Source organism: Myxocyprinus asiaticus, chromosome 41, assembly GCF_019703515.2.
Source record: "Myxocyprinus asiaticus isolate MX2 ecotype Aquarium Trade chromosome 41, UBuf_Myxa_2, whole genome shotgun sequence".
NCBI classification, from domain to species: domain Eukaryota; kingdom Metazoa; phylum Chordata; class Actinopteri; order Cypriniformes; family Catostomidae; genus Myxocyprinus; species Myxocyprinus asiaticus.
Genome location: NC_059384.1, coordinates 3,192,925 through 3,212,285, shown reverse-complemented (window position 1 = coordinate 3,212,285; position 19,361 = coordinate 3,192,925). Strand labels below are relative to the sequence as shown.

At 39.1% G+C, this 19,361-nt stretch overlaps 1 protein-coding gene across 1 annotated transcript in view; it reads left to right on the top strand.

The window, feature by feature from the left end:
* The window catches only part of LOC127432141 (ankyrin repeat and fibronectin type-III domain-containing protein 1-like), a 109,722-nt gene that overhangs the window by 31,653 nt on the left and 58,708 nt on the right, over positions 1–19,361 (top strand). Inside the window, exon 2 of the mRNA XM_051682981.1 lies at positions 10,015–10,055. Within this exon, the coding sequence (XP_051538941.1) occupies positions 10,015–10,055 (41 nt within the window). The remainder of the gene's footprint in view (positions 1–10,014; positions 10,056–19,361) is intronic.

The window sequence follows — 19,361 nt, the reverse complement described above, 5'->3', positions numbered from 1 at the left end:
TTGTTCTCTGGGAGCTGGGCTACTATTTGGGGCCTCTGTATATGAACTTTAGCAGTCAGTAAATCAGCAGTATGTGACAGTAGTGTCTGATGGACCCACCACCATTGGTTGGCATCGGTCTGTCTCTGAATGACTTCATCAAGCATATGACAGCATGTCTTCCAGCCCTATTACCCTGACCACACCCTGGCCACACTGCAGAGATTTATGAGTAGCATTCAGTCGCTCACAGTAACCACAAGACATGGTCGATTCTGCAAACCGCACCCATTCAGCACACACACTTCAGCGCACGTGTCTCTCTTAGAATGACTCACATCATGTTGATGTTAATTGTCCAGTGACATTGAAAGCAGATCTGCGGTTCTTTCATTCTTACATGCTGCCTGTTTCCGCAGGATCCTCACCCAGATGAACATTTGATTGTTTAGAGGTTGCTGTTTCATAGCTCAGAAAACTCAAGGAGTTATTTAAGATTCACCCTTTTCTTAAGTATTTCTAGCACTTCTTAGGACTTCTCTAGCACTTATACATACACTGGTGGCCAAAAGTTTGGAATAATGTACAGATTTTGCTGTTTCAGAAGGAAATTGGTACTTTAATTCACCAAAGTGGCATTCAGCTGATCACACAGTATAGTCAGGACATTACTGATGTAAAAAACAGCACCATCACTATTTGAAAAAGTCATCAAAAGCCATCACTCCAACACCTTATCCTCGAGTAATCATGCTAAATTGCTAATTTGGTACTAGAAAAATCACTTGCCATTATATCAAACACAGTTGAAAGATATTTGGTTCATTAAATGAAGCTTAACATTGTCTTTGTGTTTGTTTTTGAGTTGCCACAGTATGCAATAGACTGACATGTCTTAAGGTCAATATTAGGTCAGAAATGGCAAAAAAGAAACAGCTTTCTCTAGAAACTCATCAGACAATCATTGTTTTGAGGAATGAAGGCTATACAATGCTTGAAATTACCAAAAAACTGAAGATTTCATGCAAAGGTGTACACTACAGTCTTCAAAGACAAAGGACAACTGACTCTAACAAGGACAGAAAGAGATGTGGAAGACCAGATGTACAACTAAACAAGAGGATAAGTACATCAGAGTCTCTAGTTTGAGAAATAGACACCTCACATGTCCTCAGCTGACAGCTTCATTGAATTCTACCCGCTCAACACCAGTTTCATGTACAGCAGTAAAGAGAAGACTCAGGGGTGCAGGCCTTATGGGAAGAATTGCAAAGAAAAAGCCACTTTTGAAAAACAAAAAGAAAAGGTTCGAGTGGGCAAAGAAACACAGACATTGGACAACAGATAATTGGAAAAGAGTGTTATGGATCTTAACCCCATTGAGCTTTTGTGGGATCAGCTAGACTGTAAGGTGTGTGAGAAGTGCCCGATAAGACAGTCTCATCTATGGCAAGTGCTACAGGAAGTGTGGGGTGAAATGTCACCTGAGTATCTGGACAAACTGACAGCTAGAATGCCAAGAATCTGCAAAGCTGTCATTGCTGCACGTGTAGGATTTTTTTAAGAAGTTCTGAAATTTTTTTTTCAAATTGTAATAGTAATTTTTCACATTATTAATGTCCTGACTATACGTGATCAGCTGAATGCCACTTTGGTGAATAAAAGTACCAATTTCCTTCCATAAGAGCAAAATCTGTCCATTATTCCAGACTTTTGGCTGCCAGTGTGTGTGTTTATTTATATATATATATATATATACACACCGATCAGCCACAACATTAAAACCACCTGCCTAATATTGTGTAGGTCCCCCGCGTGCCACCAAAACAGTGCCAGCCCGCATCTCAGAACAGCATTCTGAGATGATATTCTTCACACCACAATTATACAGAGTGGTTATCTGAGTTACCGTAGACTTTGTCAGTTCAAACCAGTCTGGTCATTCTCTTTTGACCTCTCTCATCAAAAAGGCGTTTCCGTCCACAGGACTGCCGCTCACTGGATGTTATTTGTTTTTGGCAGCATTCAGAGTAAATTCTAGAGACTGTTGTGTGTGAAAATCCCAGAAATACTCATACCAGCCTATCTGGCACCAACAATCATCCATGGGAGCTTCAACCATCAGAATGGGGAAGAATGTGATCTCATTGATTTGGACTGGGGCATGATTGTTGGTAGGTGTTATTATATAAGGCAGGTGGTATATAAGCAAGGTAAACAATGCTTACCTAACAGAAGGGTGAAAAGAAAAATGACAATATGAAATATTTAAATATAATGGTTAATATAAACTACCATTTTCGTTCAAATTCGTCATCTTGAGCAGCACAGACAGTTATTCATGTATTCGCTTTAGCGCCACCCTCAGGTATGAGCACTGTATGTTATGCTTTCTCTGATTCCATTGTTTGCTGCCCTTTCATTAACACTGTACGTTCATTCAAATTGAACCACGCCCACTACTACCAATGGCCAAGGTAAGCATGCTCACCAAAATGAGTAAGCTAATCAGAAGCTCCTTCCTTCAGTCATGCTATCTGATTGGCTAGATTTTTGTTTTGTTCAAGTTTATGTAACTAATGCATTATTAAGCACTTATATGGATATAGTGTAAGCATCGACAACCTACGTGGATTTGGCAAAGTTCATTTCAATTAAAAAATCGAGAAAGAGAGGCTATCGAAACTTCAACAAGAGGGTGACTTTTACAACAAAGTGACGGAGATGTTCATTCGCAAGCAGAGATGCATGGATTTTGTGTTTAAGTAAAGGTAAGTTAATGTATTTATTAAAAATCTGTGTTATTGATACTTGGTCATTGTTTCTGGTTAGTCTGAGACTATGAAGTGGTGATGTGGCAGTCATGTCTTTCTTGTGCTATGCTCTGTCTGTTACATAGTTCTAACGTTAGGGCGTAGTGTCTGTTTAAAAAAACTAAATGTGCATTCAGGTTAAGATTGTTGTCTTTTGTGGTCAGATTAGTTAATAGCTGCTGTCCATTCCAGTGGTTCTGAACTGTGGGAAAAGCGACGTGTGTGGCCTGTGATGTTGAAACTACTGTATTAACTGCCAGTATTTTCTTTTTCTTCTTGTTGCATGTCAGAACAAGCTCTTCCGGCACTATGGTTCATTGTATGATTTAATGGACATAAACATGCTTGGCTCAATATATGACAATCTTTCATTTGTGTGATATGAGCAATATTACTGTCATGCATTTAAAACAATTTGACATGAAGTTCGCCACTGTGACATAATTGTTTCCATTGACTGGTGGGTTCTAAGACAACCATTTACGTCAATAACATTTCCGTGACATTACACTCACCCGTATAACGCGATTTGGGCACAGTGTTTAATAATGTGTATTAAAAATCTTTGATGCACATGCCTGATATATATATATATATATATATATATATATATATGTATGTCCCAACAATTATTTCGCTTATGCTTTGGAGAACTGTTTCTCTTATAATTAGTGCACAGCCGTGCGTGTAGACTGGAGCTAAACTGCAGATGATTTTGGGAAACGAACACAGAGAGAGAGACGGTTTTAAATTTTCCATCTCATATTATACACTGCAGACGTTTTCCAATTTTCCATTTCTTACTAGAACAACCTCACTAAAGAAAAGGAGTTATACTATACACCAAGCTATGTCTGGACAGCTGTAGTTAAAGGAATTAATTTGAAAAGCGAGTGTACGGTATATGTTCAAATATTAATGCATTTAGCATTGTTAGTACATAAGCCATATGTTTGAATGACAATCATTAGATAGACATTATTATTTCACATGATTTATCTGTTACTTTACATAACGCAATAATTTGTTTAACCTCCTGAGACCTGAGAGTGACTGCTGTGTGCATTTTCCATTTCCCTTTTTGATTTGTAACTAGTAGCACCTAATAAACAAGAGCAAATAGTTTTCCTAAAAATGTATGTCCACATATGTGGACAGCGGGACTAAGCTGTGAAATTTTAAATAATACCCAGCTATGGAAAGTCAGATTTTTTTTTTTTTAATCAAATTGTTTATTATGTTTCCAGGAGTGTTGCTTATTCGTGTTTTTGAGACGTTACAGACATTACATCAGAAATTAGCATAATTAATTCTGATTTAAAGTAATGTCCAGCATCATCCAATCACTGCCAACCATGTTCAAATAAAATGATACATTATAAATTCTGAATCTATGTACTGATTATCATTGTCACATGTCTGACAAACATGTTGAGTGATCCAAACATCATCTGCAGCCTGAAACTGAACTTTTGATCAGATTTTAGGAGTGAATGCACTTAACTCTATAGAGAGCTATAGGATGCTCCCTTGCTCCCTATTTAGTGAATGACTTAACCTCCAGTGTGCTGTCTGTCTGCACTGGTCTCAGAACAGTTTGAAATGCACCTTATTTTCATCCTAACTCCATATAAAGCCTCTGAAAGCAACATTTTTCAGCTTTTGGATGAACCCATTTATTCTCAATGTGATAATGTACAGTAAATATATAGTAATGAATTTACTAATGTTAATGAATAGAATCGTATTGCACAGTGATAAAATAAAATATAACAAAATGTATATTAAAATGAAGCGAAATGACCCACAGATGTGTTAGAGCTGAAAGTTATTAAAAGTAACTTTTGAGGGAATAATGTCTCAAAATCCACGTATGTGGACATCATGTTTATCAGCGCACTGACGCTCAAAAAATGTATGCATTTTTTAAAGCGTTACATCAAACGAAACTAGAGACGCTACCGTTTACACCGAAACAGGTTTCAATAAAAACACTTAAAGTGGTTTCTTACCAGTGGCACTTTTGTCGGCTCTGTGCCCATAGGAGTGCTTCAAGGAAATCGACAGCATGCTGTTCTATCACATGACTCGGTGTGCTAGAAGTTTAACCCTTAAATGACAGTCTGGAGTCTTGTAAACAGTATTCAGTTGGTTTAAATTAATGTAAATGATGTGTTGTGTATAGCGAAGCCAAAATACAACATCCACGCATGTGGACGCGGGGGTCGCACAGAGTTAAATCATCAAAAATGAAAGCCTGTACAACAAATATCATGCAAAAAATTACCAAGATGTATAAATACCTTGCTGTGTAAATAATATTTGTTTTTTACATTAAACCAATGAGAACTTGCAGAGGAAATGTAATAATTTTTTTATTTAAATAATGTCACAATGCAAAAGATCCTAAGTAATTTTCTTCTTCTTTTTAAAGCAAAATATAATGTCTTATTTCTTTCTCAATTTTGTGTTGAAATACGAGCCTGACATGTTCTTGACAGGTTTCGTGAGATTCACTCTAACAGAAGATCACATCTTTTTTTTTTTTTCTCCCCAATTTGGAATGCCCAATTCCCAATGGGCTCTAAGTCCTCGTAGTGGCGTAGTGACTCGTCTCAATCCGGGTGGCGGAGGACGAATCTCAGTTGCCTCCACGTCTGAGACGTCAATCCGTGCATCTGATCACGTGACTTGTTGAGCACGTTACCGCAGAGATGTAGTGTGTGTGGAGGCCCACGCTATTCTCTGCGGCATCCACGCACAACTCACCACATGCCCCACAGAGAGCGAGAACTACATTATAGCGACCACGAGGAGGTTACCCCATGTGACTCTACCCTCCCTAGCAACTGGGCCAATATGGTTGCTTAGGAGACCTGGCTGGAGTCACTCAGCACGCCCTAGATTCGAACTCGCGACTCCAGGTGTGATAGTCAGCGTTAATACTCGCTGAGCTACCCAGGCCCCGAGACGATCACATCTTAAGTTTTGCCACCACACCATCATTTTGGGATATTTTAGTATTTGTTGATGCTTGAAATTGTATTTCACTGTCCGATTGACTGATTCAAATATTCATTACTTGAAAACCTTGTGAAAACTGATAGATTTTTTCATGATTTTCTCACAGTTTGCAGTTGTCAACCGTAGCGAGTGCTGGATCATGGATTTATATATTTTTCTTCAGGAACATGCTTCAATATGCACAACTATCTCCTTATCGGAACTATTTTGTTTATCCGATCATGCTTTTAATTGCATTCGTTCAGCTGGTTGTCTAGCAGGGGTAGAATACTTTTTTAGAGGTTTCTAAAGGAATATTTGAAGAGCTGTTAATGGTGTCATCTTAACTAAATCAATGGAGTAAAAGAGAAATAGTGTCATGCAAAAGGATAAAGGAGGGAATTACTGGCTGATGTGAATTAATCAATAATTCATTCCTGCTCACCTGCGCTTCTGCGTTACACAAATATCGGATGCGAGAAATATGTTGCAATTTCACGTAATCTGAATATTACAAACAAGAAAAGTAGCTCATTTCAGGTGGTGTTTTAGGCAGTTTAAAATATGAAAAATCAAAGAGTTAACGCAGATTAGACGGATCACTGAAATACACTTGGAAAGAAAGCATGATGTAAAATATGACATAAATTTCTGTCTGATAAACAATGTTCCATATCTGCTAATAAAAAAGCTAGAGCCTTATACATAAAAGGCATGTGAAAAATATTAAAAATAAATGATGAAGGTCTGGTAAATAGTTTCCAATTCAGTTTTAATGAAACCTTCATATAACAAAAAGAAAATAAACCTGGTCATTTTAATAAAAATCAACCCCTGGGACATGAAAGTGCTCAAAGTTGAAGAAACACTCTGTTATAATAGTAATGCTTGCCTTAACAAACACTATTCGTAATCTTATAGACATTTAGGGGTTTCTTAGTGACAGAATAAGAATTAGAATTACACGATTATTAATTCTTTCTCTGCAACACACACAATCACAATAAGTGTGATGTGCCACTGGCCCAACTTTGAACGCCCCCCATCTCTCTCTCTCTCTCGCTCGCTCTCTTTCTGTTCACTGCACAGTTAGTGAAACTTATCACCTGGCAACCACAATTAAAGTACACCAACTCAGCAGTAGCACAGAAACAGGCTGTGATTAAACACTAGGACAGAGAAGGAGAGACAGATACAGCGCATGTGGTTTACTTTGTGCGTACCTGAAGCACCTAATTTTGGGTCAGACTTGGCTGCACAGGTATGTGATCACTGGAATGTCTTCTTAGTGTGTGCGCTTGTGTTAAATAGCTGTAGATGACCTGTAGCACACTAATGATAGTGGTTACGCTTTTATTGTAGTACTCATTTTGCTGATAAATTGTCTAATTTCTCTGGTTTGAGGGTGCTGAGTTGCAAAATGACCTGTTTCTTATGAAGTTCAGTGATTTCATTCAACATTAACATCGCTGTTGTGATTCAAAAGCTTAATGTCTGACTGTAGCTCACACTGGGTTTTTCCTAAGGGTACAGGTGTACACACTGTCAGAGGATGATATATACCATTACCAGATATTAACAGGTGCATAAACAACTGTATGAGTGGCAGAGATTTTAATCATAGTCGGTAAGGTTATTTAAAAACCACATATTCGATATTGTGCTAAAATTCTCTCTTTCTCTCTGCGAGACACACACAGGTAAAGGTCACAATCACAGCAGTGATCTTCCTGTTTCCAGCTGTTGCCTTTGAAAGACCACATGAACTGTTCCAAATGACACACACATCCATCCATCCATCCATCTATCTCTCTCTCTCTCTCTCTCTCTCTCCCCCTCTGTCTCTCTCCGTCCGTCTGTATCCATCCATCCATCCATCCATCTCTCTCTCTCTCCATCCATCTATATCCATTCATCCACCTATCCAGCCTTGCATCCTTCCATCCATCCATCATCCATCCATCTCTCTCTCTCTCCCTCTCGTCCATCTATATCCATCCATCCACCTGTCCAGCTATCCATCCATCCATCCATCCATCTTGAAAAATATCCATCATCTATCCATCAATCTGTCTCTCTCCATCCATCTCTCTCTCTCCATCCATCTATATCCTCATCCACCTATCCAGCCTTGCATCCATCCATCCATCTCTCTCTCTCTCTCTCTCTCTCTCTCTCTCTCTCTCTCCGTCCTTCTATATCCATCCATCCATCATCCATCTCTCTCTCTCTCCATCCATCTATATCCATTCATCCACCTATCCAGCCTTGCATCCTTCCATCCATCCATCATCCATCCATCTCTCTCTCTCTCCCTCTCGTCCATCTATATCCATCCATCCACCTATCCAGCTTTGCATCCATCCATCCATCCATCCATCTTGAAAAATATCCATCATCTATCCATCAATCTGTCTCTCTCCATCCATTTCTCTCTCTCTCCATCCATCTATATCCTCATCCACCTGTCCAGCCTTGCATCCATCCATCCATCCATCTCTCTCTCTCTCTCTCTCTCTCCCTCTCCATCCATCCATATCCATCCATCTACCTATCCAGCCTTGCATCCATCCATCCATCCATCCATCTATCCATCTCTCTCTCTCTCTCTCTCTATCCATCTATATCCATCCATCCACCTATCCAGCCTTGCATCCATCCATTCATCCATCTCTCTCTCTCCATCATCTGTATCCATTCATCCACCTATCCAGCCTTGCATCCATCCATTCATCCATCTCTCTCTCTCCATCATCTGTATCCATTCATCCACCTATCCAGCCTTGCATCCATCCATCCATCTTGAAAAATATCCATCCATCCATCCATCAATCTCTGTCTCTCTCTCTCTCTCTCTCTCTCTCTCTCTCTCTCTGTGTCCATCTATATCCATCCATCCACCTATTCAGCCTTCCATCCATCCATACATCCATCCATCACCAGTCTGTCTTGAAAAATATCCATCCATCCATCACCAGTCTGTCTTGAAAAATATCCATCCATCCATCCATCTCTCTCTCTCTCTGTCTCTCCGTCCGTCTATATCCATCCATCCACCTATCCAGCCTTGCATCCATCATCCATCCACCAATCTCTCTCTCTCTCTCTCTCTCTCTCTCTCTCTCTCTCTCTCCGTCCATCTATATCCAGGCTTCCATCCATCCATCACCAGTCTGTCTTGAAAAATATTCATCCATCCATCCATCACCAATCTGTCCTGAAAAATATCCATCCATCCATCCATCCATCACCAGTCTGTCTTGAAAAATATTCATCCATCCATCCATCACCAATCTGTCTTGAAAAATATCCATCCATCCATCACCAGTCTGTCTGAAAAATATCCATCCATCCATCCATCTCTCTGTCTCTCTCTCTGTCTCTCCGTCCATCTATATCATCCATCCACCTACCCAGCCTTGCATCCATCATCCATCCATCCATCAATCTGTCTCTCTCTCTCTCCGTCCATCTTTATCCATCCATCCACCTATCCAGCCTTCCATCCATCCATCACCAGTCTGTCTTAACATATCCATCCATCCATCCATCACCAGTCTGTCTTGAAAAATATTCATTTATCCATCCATCACCAATCTGTCTTGAAAAATATCCATCCATCAATCCATCCATCCATCACCAGTCTGTCTTGAAAAATATTCATCCATCCATCCATCACCAGTTTGTCTTGAAAAATATTCATCCATCACCAGTTTGTCTTGAAAAATATTCATCCATCCATCACCAGTTTGTCTTAAAAAATATTCATCCATCCATCCATCCATCCATCACCAGTCTGTCTTGAAAATATCCATCCATCATTCTGTCTGTCTTTCTATCCATCCATCCATCCATCAGCCATCGTTCTGTCTGTCTTTGTATCCATCATCCATAACCTGTCTGTCTTGAAAAATATCCATCCATCCATCTGTCTTGAAAAATATCTATCGATCTATCGATCTATCGTTCTGTCTGTCATTCTATACATCCATTCATCCATCCATCCATCCATCTGTCATTCTGTCCGTCTGTCCATCCATCCATCCAGTTAAATTATCTGCATTGTCTGTCTAGAATGAATGATTTAATCTAGTGGGAATGACGTGATTAACCAATCAGAATCAATTGCTCCAGAGCGTAACAGTCTTTGTTAAATGTATTTTTTGAGGTAACTGTATCTCTTTCTGCTGGCCTGAGCTTGTGTCTGTGTGTTTTACAGAGTTTGGGCTCCATAGACAGGAAGGGGATGCATCAGAGAAGGTAAGACACTCTTTCTCTCTGTTCTCATGTTGTTGTGCTCTCATTAGAATGCTGAGGAATGGTTTAATGAGTTTTCATAATAATAATAATAATAAAAAAAATATTGCTTTAGCAGGCATAGGGAAAGTAATTAATCCCACATGCTTTTACAGTTTGACCTTAATTGGGCCTAATGACCCAGAGAAAAGAGAGTTAATCTAGTTTTAGACTAACTGTAATCTAGAGTGAACATTTATAATCCCAACATGACTGTGATTACTGTATTAGACTCACTGAGTTTATGAGTTGTTTGTGAATGTGTTTGTATGTGTGTGTTTTTATTTTATTTATTTTTTAAATGTATTTATTTAAATGCTATTTAAACAGAAGGCTACATGTACATACTTCGGTGATTGTAGTGGAATAGTGGCTTCATGTCTTCATCCGATTTGTTGAGCAATGGATTTCCTTATTTTCGGAAGTCGGAAGATAGCAATGAGGAATATTTCACATCTGACTTTGAATGGAATGCAGCGAAAGTGCACCAAAGCGGTGATTCTCATTTCACATGCAAAGAAGGCATTTATTGTACATGGAAGTCTGGGCTGACTTTGAGAGATGCATCTTGGCTGAAGCGCTTTCAGGCAGAGTTGAAGCCCACACAACAATATGAGCCTTCATCTTCCTTTGTGACCCCTAAAATCTGCAGCACCCCGTTTGGGAGAGATATATACCTGGATGGCTCTTCAGCTGGTGCAGGCAGAGGTGTCTGGTTCTTCTTCCAGGTGATGCTTGGGGTGGGCATGCCATCAGCATAGCACTCAAACCGTGCAGTGCCTCCTACAGACACCACCTGAGGTTCAGGAACCTGCAGAATACGGGACAAGCTGGCGAGATGCAGGATGATAGCGCAGCTGGTCATGGCTCCTGTTGAGCTGGTGCTTAGGCAGCTGTACCCGCCCTCCACACCTGCTGAAGCCTGACTATCCATGGAGGAGGGCAGAATGAGCAGTGAGCTATTGGGCAGAGGCCGGATGGTCTGGCTCTCAGAGAAGACCAACCCATCTTGCAGCCGGGTCACGTTGAGTGGGGGCTCACTGGCCCCCAGGTGGCAATCCAGCAGCAGTGGGTTCCCAGGCTCCAGAACCACATGGATCGGACCAGCACCACAGCTCAGTTCCACTGACAAGGGCTTCTCTTGCGAGGATAATCCACAGTAACCGAGAGAAAGTAGAGAGTAGAACCAGATATTCTCCACCGCCATGTACAGCTTTTGGTTTCCAGCAGCGGGGTAAAGCAGAGTGTGCTTTATATGACCGCTATAGCATTTAATGGAATTCGGGCGAAGAAGAATCTCCTGTTTTGATTACTTGTGCGTAATTTCACGTTTATCCCTGTTGCGTGTTTCCCCTGTACCTACAAACATAACATGGTTGTATCAGTCGGGAAGAGTCGTCGTGTCTCTCGGCACCTCATCGCCATGTTGTGTCCAAATGTTAAGTGTCTGTATGTGTGTGTTGATTCACAAAGCTATGCTATGGGGACAAACTTGTCTCCAGAAGTTTGCCATATCTGACACGTTTAGCATCTCAAAAAATAAAAGAAAATTAGTGAAAGAAATTGTAATATTAAAAATGGTGCCCCTTTTCAATTTGACACTAACAAATACAAATTGTACAAACCACACAACCAATGCCATTTTATAGAAAGCTTCTACATATTACCTCGCCTTTTTACATGACTCTTTAATGCTTTAGTGGTCTGAAGATCTTAAATTAGCTACAGTTTGTCTTTTAGAGGTGCTTTGTTTGTTTGTGGGGTAGGAGAGTCTTCCTATCAAAAATAACATCATGTTACCTTGGTTACCAGATCAAAAATGCAAATTTCATAAATCTTTCACAATTGGTTATGAGAACTGAATCACTGATCACATCTGATCTAACGATGCAGACAAAGTCTTTCAGTTGTGTCTTTCTGAGTAGCTTTCACAAAACTACCCAAACTAAGATATATAATGGCTTTAATTGGTCCAATTAGCTATTACTGTATAAGAAAAAACACTTACAATGGAAGTGAACGGAGCCAGTCCATTAACATTAAAATACACTTTGTTTCAAAAGTATAGCCACAAGACGTAAACATTGATTGAAACTTGATTTTAGGGTGATAAAATTAGGGATTTTCCCACATAATTGCATTTACCAGATTACTAGACTGACTGGCGTTACATGCCATGACAACGAAGTTGTAAAATTGGATATCAGTTTACACAGAAAATGTTAGTAAGCGATTTTATCACAGTAAAATCATGTTAACACACATATTGTTTCCGACTTGTGGCTATACTTTCGAAACAGTGAGTATTTTAACGTTTTATGGACTGTCCCGATTCACTTCCATTGTAAGTGCCTCACTGGAACCTTGATTTTTTGATTTTTTTTAAAAAAACTCAGAAAATGAGGGACGAGTCTAAATATTATTTTTGTGGTGTTCAACATTATGCCACAAATGCTGCCGATTCAGCTTAACTTGTGTTGAACCTGGAACATGTAATGAATTACTTTCAAGTAATTTGCTCTTTGCAATATTTGATAAAACAAATGCTGTGCAAAGTGACAGTCAAACGCAACCAGACATGTTTAATGCTCACGTCATGTCGCAATTACCATAAAAATTAGTTTCTGAATCTCAAAATGGTTTTGTAAATTTGTAAATAAAACTCTTTATTAGGGGACCTGGGTAGCTCAGCGAGTAAAGATGCTAACTACCACCCCTGGAGTCACAAGTTCAAATTCAGGGCGTGCTGATCGACTCCACCCAGGTCTCCTAAGTAACCAAATTGGCCCGGTTGCTAGGGAAGGTAGAGTCACATGGGGTAACCTCCTCATGGTCATGATTAGTGGTTCTCGATCTCAATGGGGCGTGTGGTAAGTTGTGCGTGGATCGCGGAGAGTAGCATGAGCCTCCACATGCTGTGAGTCTCCGCGGTGTCATGCACAACTGAGGCAACTGAGACTTGTCCTCCGCCACCCGGATTGAGGTGAGTAACCGTGCCACCATGAGGACCTACTAAGTAGTGGGAATTTGGCATTTCAAATTGGGAGATAAGGGGATACAAATTAAAAAATAAATAAATAAATAAAACTCTTTATTAAAAGTTTAGAAACTCTGAATTTTATGAAAGCTAAAGCTACATCCACATTAATCTGGATACATTTGAAAAAGGCATTTTTGTTTTCGAAATGCTCTCTGTCCACACTGCCGTTTTGAAGCGCTTTCCAAAACTTGTTCATCCTCACTAAAACGTATGAAAACGCTTAAATCACCTTACTGCGCATGCGAAAAATTCCCATTCCATGTATGGGCTGAAACGCAGTTGTCCTCGTGTTTTGTCGCCAGACACCAATTCCGAGTAAACTTTGCGTCGCCTATGAAGGAATGCATTGAGAAGGTTGTACAAAGTAACATTTGTCTTTAACACTGCTCCAAAGTGAATAACAGGCACAATAATGCTGCTACAATGTGGGCCGCCATCTTGATTGTTTTGGGATCATTTGACTGCATCACATGACAACAAATACGTCATCGTTTTCAGATATCTCTATCTTCGGCGTTTTCAAATCTATCCACTTGGGAGAGCGTTTTCGAAAAGCGACATTTTTGCTGTCAAAAACGTCATCTCAGCGTGGACGAAAGGCCAAAACGTAGAGAAAAAATGCGTTTTCAAACTAAAATGTTTTGGTGTGGACATGGCCTCAGACTCCTCCCACTTGATCGTTGTGATGTTATGTAAAAACTATCAAAATGGCAATGGCTTGTTACCTGCCGCACTTTGTTAGTTCTTTGATATTTTGCAAGATCAATATAAAGTGAATTAATGTAGTGTTTAAGTATTTTAACTAGTTTACATCTTAGAAAATTAGAGTTGTCAACTTGTAATTGGGGTTTTCTTGTTAAAAATAAACAAAAATCACACTCACTTGTTTATTAAATTTATCTTCTAACAATGTCCAACAGTTTATATATATATATAAAATGTATTTTCATAGTTTAATACTGAAAGTCTGGGACAAGTAGGGATAGGACTATATATATATATATGTATAAAATTTCTATATATCACGAACCAAAATAATTACGAACCATATCGTGGCATAATTTTATATTTTGAAATTTGCATCATTGTTTTCTGTCCACGTGATCAGATATGAAATGACCCGTCAAACATCAGAATCTCTCTAACACTTGATTTTACCACTGCTGTACTTTTTCTACACTGTTTACAGAGTTCACACAAGGTCCTTAAAGTGCTTGAATTAAGCTTTTACAAATTCAAGAACTGGAAAATCACCTTGTTTTGATGAAAAGTGCTTGAGATTAAAACAGATCGTTTCCTCCGTGTAATGTGTGTCCATCAAAGATGAGGCGACTCCACTTTCATTGAATAATGTGTCTTAATATCCTTCTGTTCTTTACAGTCAGATAAAAATGTCAAATGAAATATTAATATTAATCTAACACAGCTTGGATGCACTAAAGAAACCGAGAGATTCTCGTTGATGTTCGCTGAACTGGAACACTGTGAGCCGCTCGTTGAACTCTTAAAGTGACAGTAACATTATTAGTGTTTCTTATACAAATGAATGTAAACTCAGTGTTATTACATTATTTCAAACAGTGATAGCTCAAATCATTATTATATATACAGTACCATTTCATGATCTAATATTAATTAATATAATGTAGATTTTTTTATTTTTACAAAGTTACATTTTTATTATAATAATGATGAAAAACAAATTATTAAAAGGTAAAATATACATTTTCACTTTTTTCAGGACAGGTTTTGTTCAGTTCTGTTGCTTGTTCTGCACCTGATCAGCCTGAATGTAGCTTACTAATTTTTTAAAAGCTTATTTGTTTGTGATCTTTTCTTATAGAGAAACTCTTATTATTTAAACTTTGAGCATTTATATTGTGTATTAAAAACTTTATATTGATGAGAAATTATAATGAGCATTTTGCCAAAAAAAAAAAAAAAAAATCAGAAAAGAAAAACATTTCTGTAAAACTTTGTCATTTAAGTGTTACTATATCGAATCGAGATTATATCGAATCATGAACCTCATATTGTATATTGAACCGAATCGTGAGATAACCGTATCGTCCCATGCCTAGGGTCAAGGCTAAAACAGTCAAATCTACTGTATAAAAGGCATGAAAGTCATTTTAAAAATACCAAAAATAAATGATGGAGGTCTGGTAAAAAGTTTCCTATTCAGTTTTAACGAGACCTTCATATAACAAAAAGAAAATAAAGTGAAATCTGATTCTTTTAATAAAAATAACCCCTGGGACATGAAAGAGCCTGAAGTTGAAGAAACACCCAATAATGGTAATTCCGGCACCTCATGAACAAAGCATATTCAGAGCCAGGTTTTGGACCAATGGGATTTAATTGTGGGTGGAGCTACCCAGCAAAAGGGCATTCAGGCTATGTCTCGTTTCGAAGGCTGCGTGCTAGGTAGGACGCGTCCTTTGAAGGCTGCAGTATACTGAGCGTCCTCCTTTAAACAAGTTTCGTTTAAATGAGACGGCCTCCGTAGGACAAACGGAAACGGAACGTAACATGGTTGCTATGACAGCACGCCACTCTTTAACAAGCGTGAGCGCTTCGAATGAGACGGTAACATAGTCCCTCTGGAAGGGAATGTATGAGGTACATTTTAGGAGAGTTATAATGATGTAAAGAGAAAAGAAAATAGATTTTACAAGTGTACTTTTAGTCTAATACTTTATATTAATATAATTATACATATTATATACTCTGCACCCATCTACTGAGGTACTTCAACTTTGGAATTAACATTCCTTGTGTTTGAACATCATATTTACGGGCAAATTGGCATCATTTCCGTTGAAGCAAAGAATTGTGGGTTGTGAGTGCCCACGAAGGATACACCTCATGCATCCTCCGAATTCCCATGAAAGAAGGTCACATTCGAAGGCTGCATTCAAAGTGTCGTACTCGCTTTTATGAAATGAGACAGCCACGATGACGTATGCGGCCAACAAATGCGACCTCCGGAGGACGCAGCCTTCCAAACGAGACACAGCCTCAGTTGTTCTCTAGCTAGCATAAGCATTGCTCTTCTTCATGTACTTTAAATACCGACGCGACAGTGGTGTTAGACACTATACTGCCATCTATCGACGTGGATCAGCATGACTGTCTCTGCTGTCCTCGCCAGCTCTGGAATATCATTTGCATCTGGAAAATGAGTTTGAGGTACTTTCTAAAGTTTTATCCCTCAATTATCTAGCGATACAGAATGTCATGGTAAAGGAAAGATTAGAATTGTTTTTGATGATCAAATTTAGCATGTCCACGAATACTGTACGTATATGGTGAACTTGATTTGTTTCCAAGAATCCAAAGTCATGGTTTACACAAAACCCACAATCACTTTGCCAAGATACTTTGCAATAAACGAATGAAGACATGTGCCATTTCGTAGAGGTGGAGGTAGATGGGCCCCTCTTACTATAGCTGTGATAACAAAGAAAAGAAAATTACACGTTGCTTTCTGGTTGCGTTTGTAACAATGCTGAAAACTACTAACATACGTTGACTACACACGTCATTTTAAAAAGTTCGAGGAAAACCTGTACGAGTTTTCTGTCAATTCCACTGTTACTGTTGTAGACAATTAATAATTCCTTACCTGTCCTTCAAAATAGAAGCAACATTGGCATCACTACTCAAGTTTTCTCCGTCATCAAATCTTTCCACCTTGTGTAGGCCGTACCGATGTTTACTCTAGTTTAGTGAAACACCGCAGGTCATGTCATTTCAACATGGCGAAACACAATGAAGGGGGTGACCCGTAAAATACCATGACCATGTAAAATAAAACACTTTTTATAGAAAACCATTATGAGTACAATCTTCATCTCATGTGACACCATTCAGATCACTCTTCACAAAAGCACTATTCATTCGTTAATGTGTAAAACGTTTTAAAGTAGCCCCAAATTATTGAACGCACCTTTAAGAATCACAGTCATGATTGCTTTGGACAGAAACTTTATCATGGAAGACTTGCTTCTCACTTTATTTCCTCATGTCTTGTTTGGGCACTAAGAGGGTGATGCTTTTGTAAAATCATCAAGAAGTAAAATTAATTTGCATTCTGTATGTTTGAAGTCCAGTGTACAGTTGTGAACAAATGACACAAACTGTAATTTGCAAGACCAGCTGAGATGGAGGAATATTGTGTTTGGCACAACTAATGTTCAAAATGTACCGAATCAGGTTAAATTATATATTGTAGTAGTGGTCATCTCTCTCTCTCTCTCTCTCTCTCTCTCTCTCTCTCTCTCTCTCTCTCTCTCTTTCTGACCCACATAAGCATTTTTCACATAGACAGTCTAATAACTTTAATAAGTGTGCATGTTTTACTGTTTGGTTTTGTGGTTAATGTGTGTATGTGTAACAGTTGACTCAGCGGTGTGTGTGTGTGCGTGTGTGGAGGGGCTGGCGTTGTGGTTTGTATCTTTGATGTGGTTTGACTATGAAAAAGTCTGACGGTCTGACGGAACAGCACTGTGCCAGACACACACACACACACACACTTTAATAAAGCCAGAGGAACTTTCCCGCGAAAAAACATCTCGAGGAACGCACGCATGGCATCTCACTCCATTGTGCATTTTTCAGTCTCTCAAGTTAAGTTTTGCTGGTGAACAACATGGCTATGCTGGTCCACCACCTAGACCAGCACTAAACTAGCATAAACCAGTCTAGATTATCATAATTGCATGCTTGTTAAGCAGGGTTCCTTAGAAGGCAGCTGCCTATGTAGGCAATAGACAGCATGGAAGTTCGCTAGTTCGGAACATAAACGTTTCGTCCCAGTTCTTGTTGTATGGAGGTACATCGATGACACAGCGGAGACACTCGTGTGTTGTAGTATATGGTTATGTATCTATTAATGTGTCACACATTCACACACTCACGACTCACTCCAGCATAAATAATCACCCTGATATCTGTCTGCACTCTGATTGCCATCTTGACGCCGTTTGGAATTGTGGGGTTCTGGAGGGAACATCGAGATGGAAGCCACTTTCCGTCCATTACGACATTCCGTCAACAACCACAGAGAGAAAAAGAAAGAGAGAGAGAGAGAGAGAGAGGGCGAGTAGGTGGCCCTCTAGGGAAGCCGCTTTTTATTTTGGAATTCTGGGAACATGAGTCAGATGGTGTGTGTACTACATTGTGTGTTTAAGGCAGTTTATTTGAGTAATTAGTGTTAAAGTCAACATGAAAGTCAAAAACAAAGTTTACTTTCTTAAAGGGATAGTTCACCCAAAAATGAAAATTCTCTCATCATTTACTCACCCACTTATGCTATCACAAATGTGTTTGACTTTCTTTCTTCTCCAGAACACATATAAAGGTTTTTAGAAGAATATTTCAGCTCTGTAGGTCCATACAATGCAAGTGAATGGTGACCAGGCCTTTGAAGCTGCACAAAGCGCATAAAGGGTGCATAAAAGTAATCCATATGACTCCAGTGGTTAAATCCATGTCTTCTGAAGCAATTAAATTGGTTTTGGGTGAGAACAGACAAAAATGTAAGAACTTTTTCACTACATCTTGCCATTGCAGTCTCCAGGAACGATCACGATTTAAGACTTGATTATACTTCCTAGCGCCATCTAGCACTCTGCGTGTCCGTCAAGCACCAGGAAGTGTAATCGAGCATGAAATCATGATCATTCCTGGAGACTGCAATGGCAAGATGTAGTGAAAAAGTTCTTACATTTTTGTCTGTTCTCACCCAAAACCGACTGGATCGCTTTTAGAAGAGACTGGAGTCTCTGATTAGTGGTCGGCCGATATGTGTTTTTCAATGGCTGATATCTAGAGAGCAGGATGGCCGATGACCGATATAAATTCCGATAAACATAATACAATTTAACAGCAAATCAGATGTACACAAAATTTCTAAAGTGAAATGAACACTTATTTAATGCAATATTTACTCAAATTTGCATAAACTTGAACAGAAAAAACTTTGAAAACAGAAAGTGTTGATTATCCATTGACAAATCTATTGGTAGATTTTGGAACTGACACAAGGGAAAGTTAACACTTCTGGTAATCGTCCAAGCGAACACCGTTATCTGCCGATAATCGCAAAATGGCCAAATATCGGCCTGGCCGATATATCGGTCTATCACTACTGCTGATGTCAAGATTTATAGTCAGAAAGACTCCTGTTTCTCACCCTTACCTGTCATATCACTTCTGAAGACATG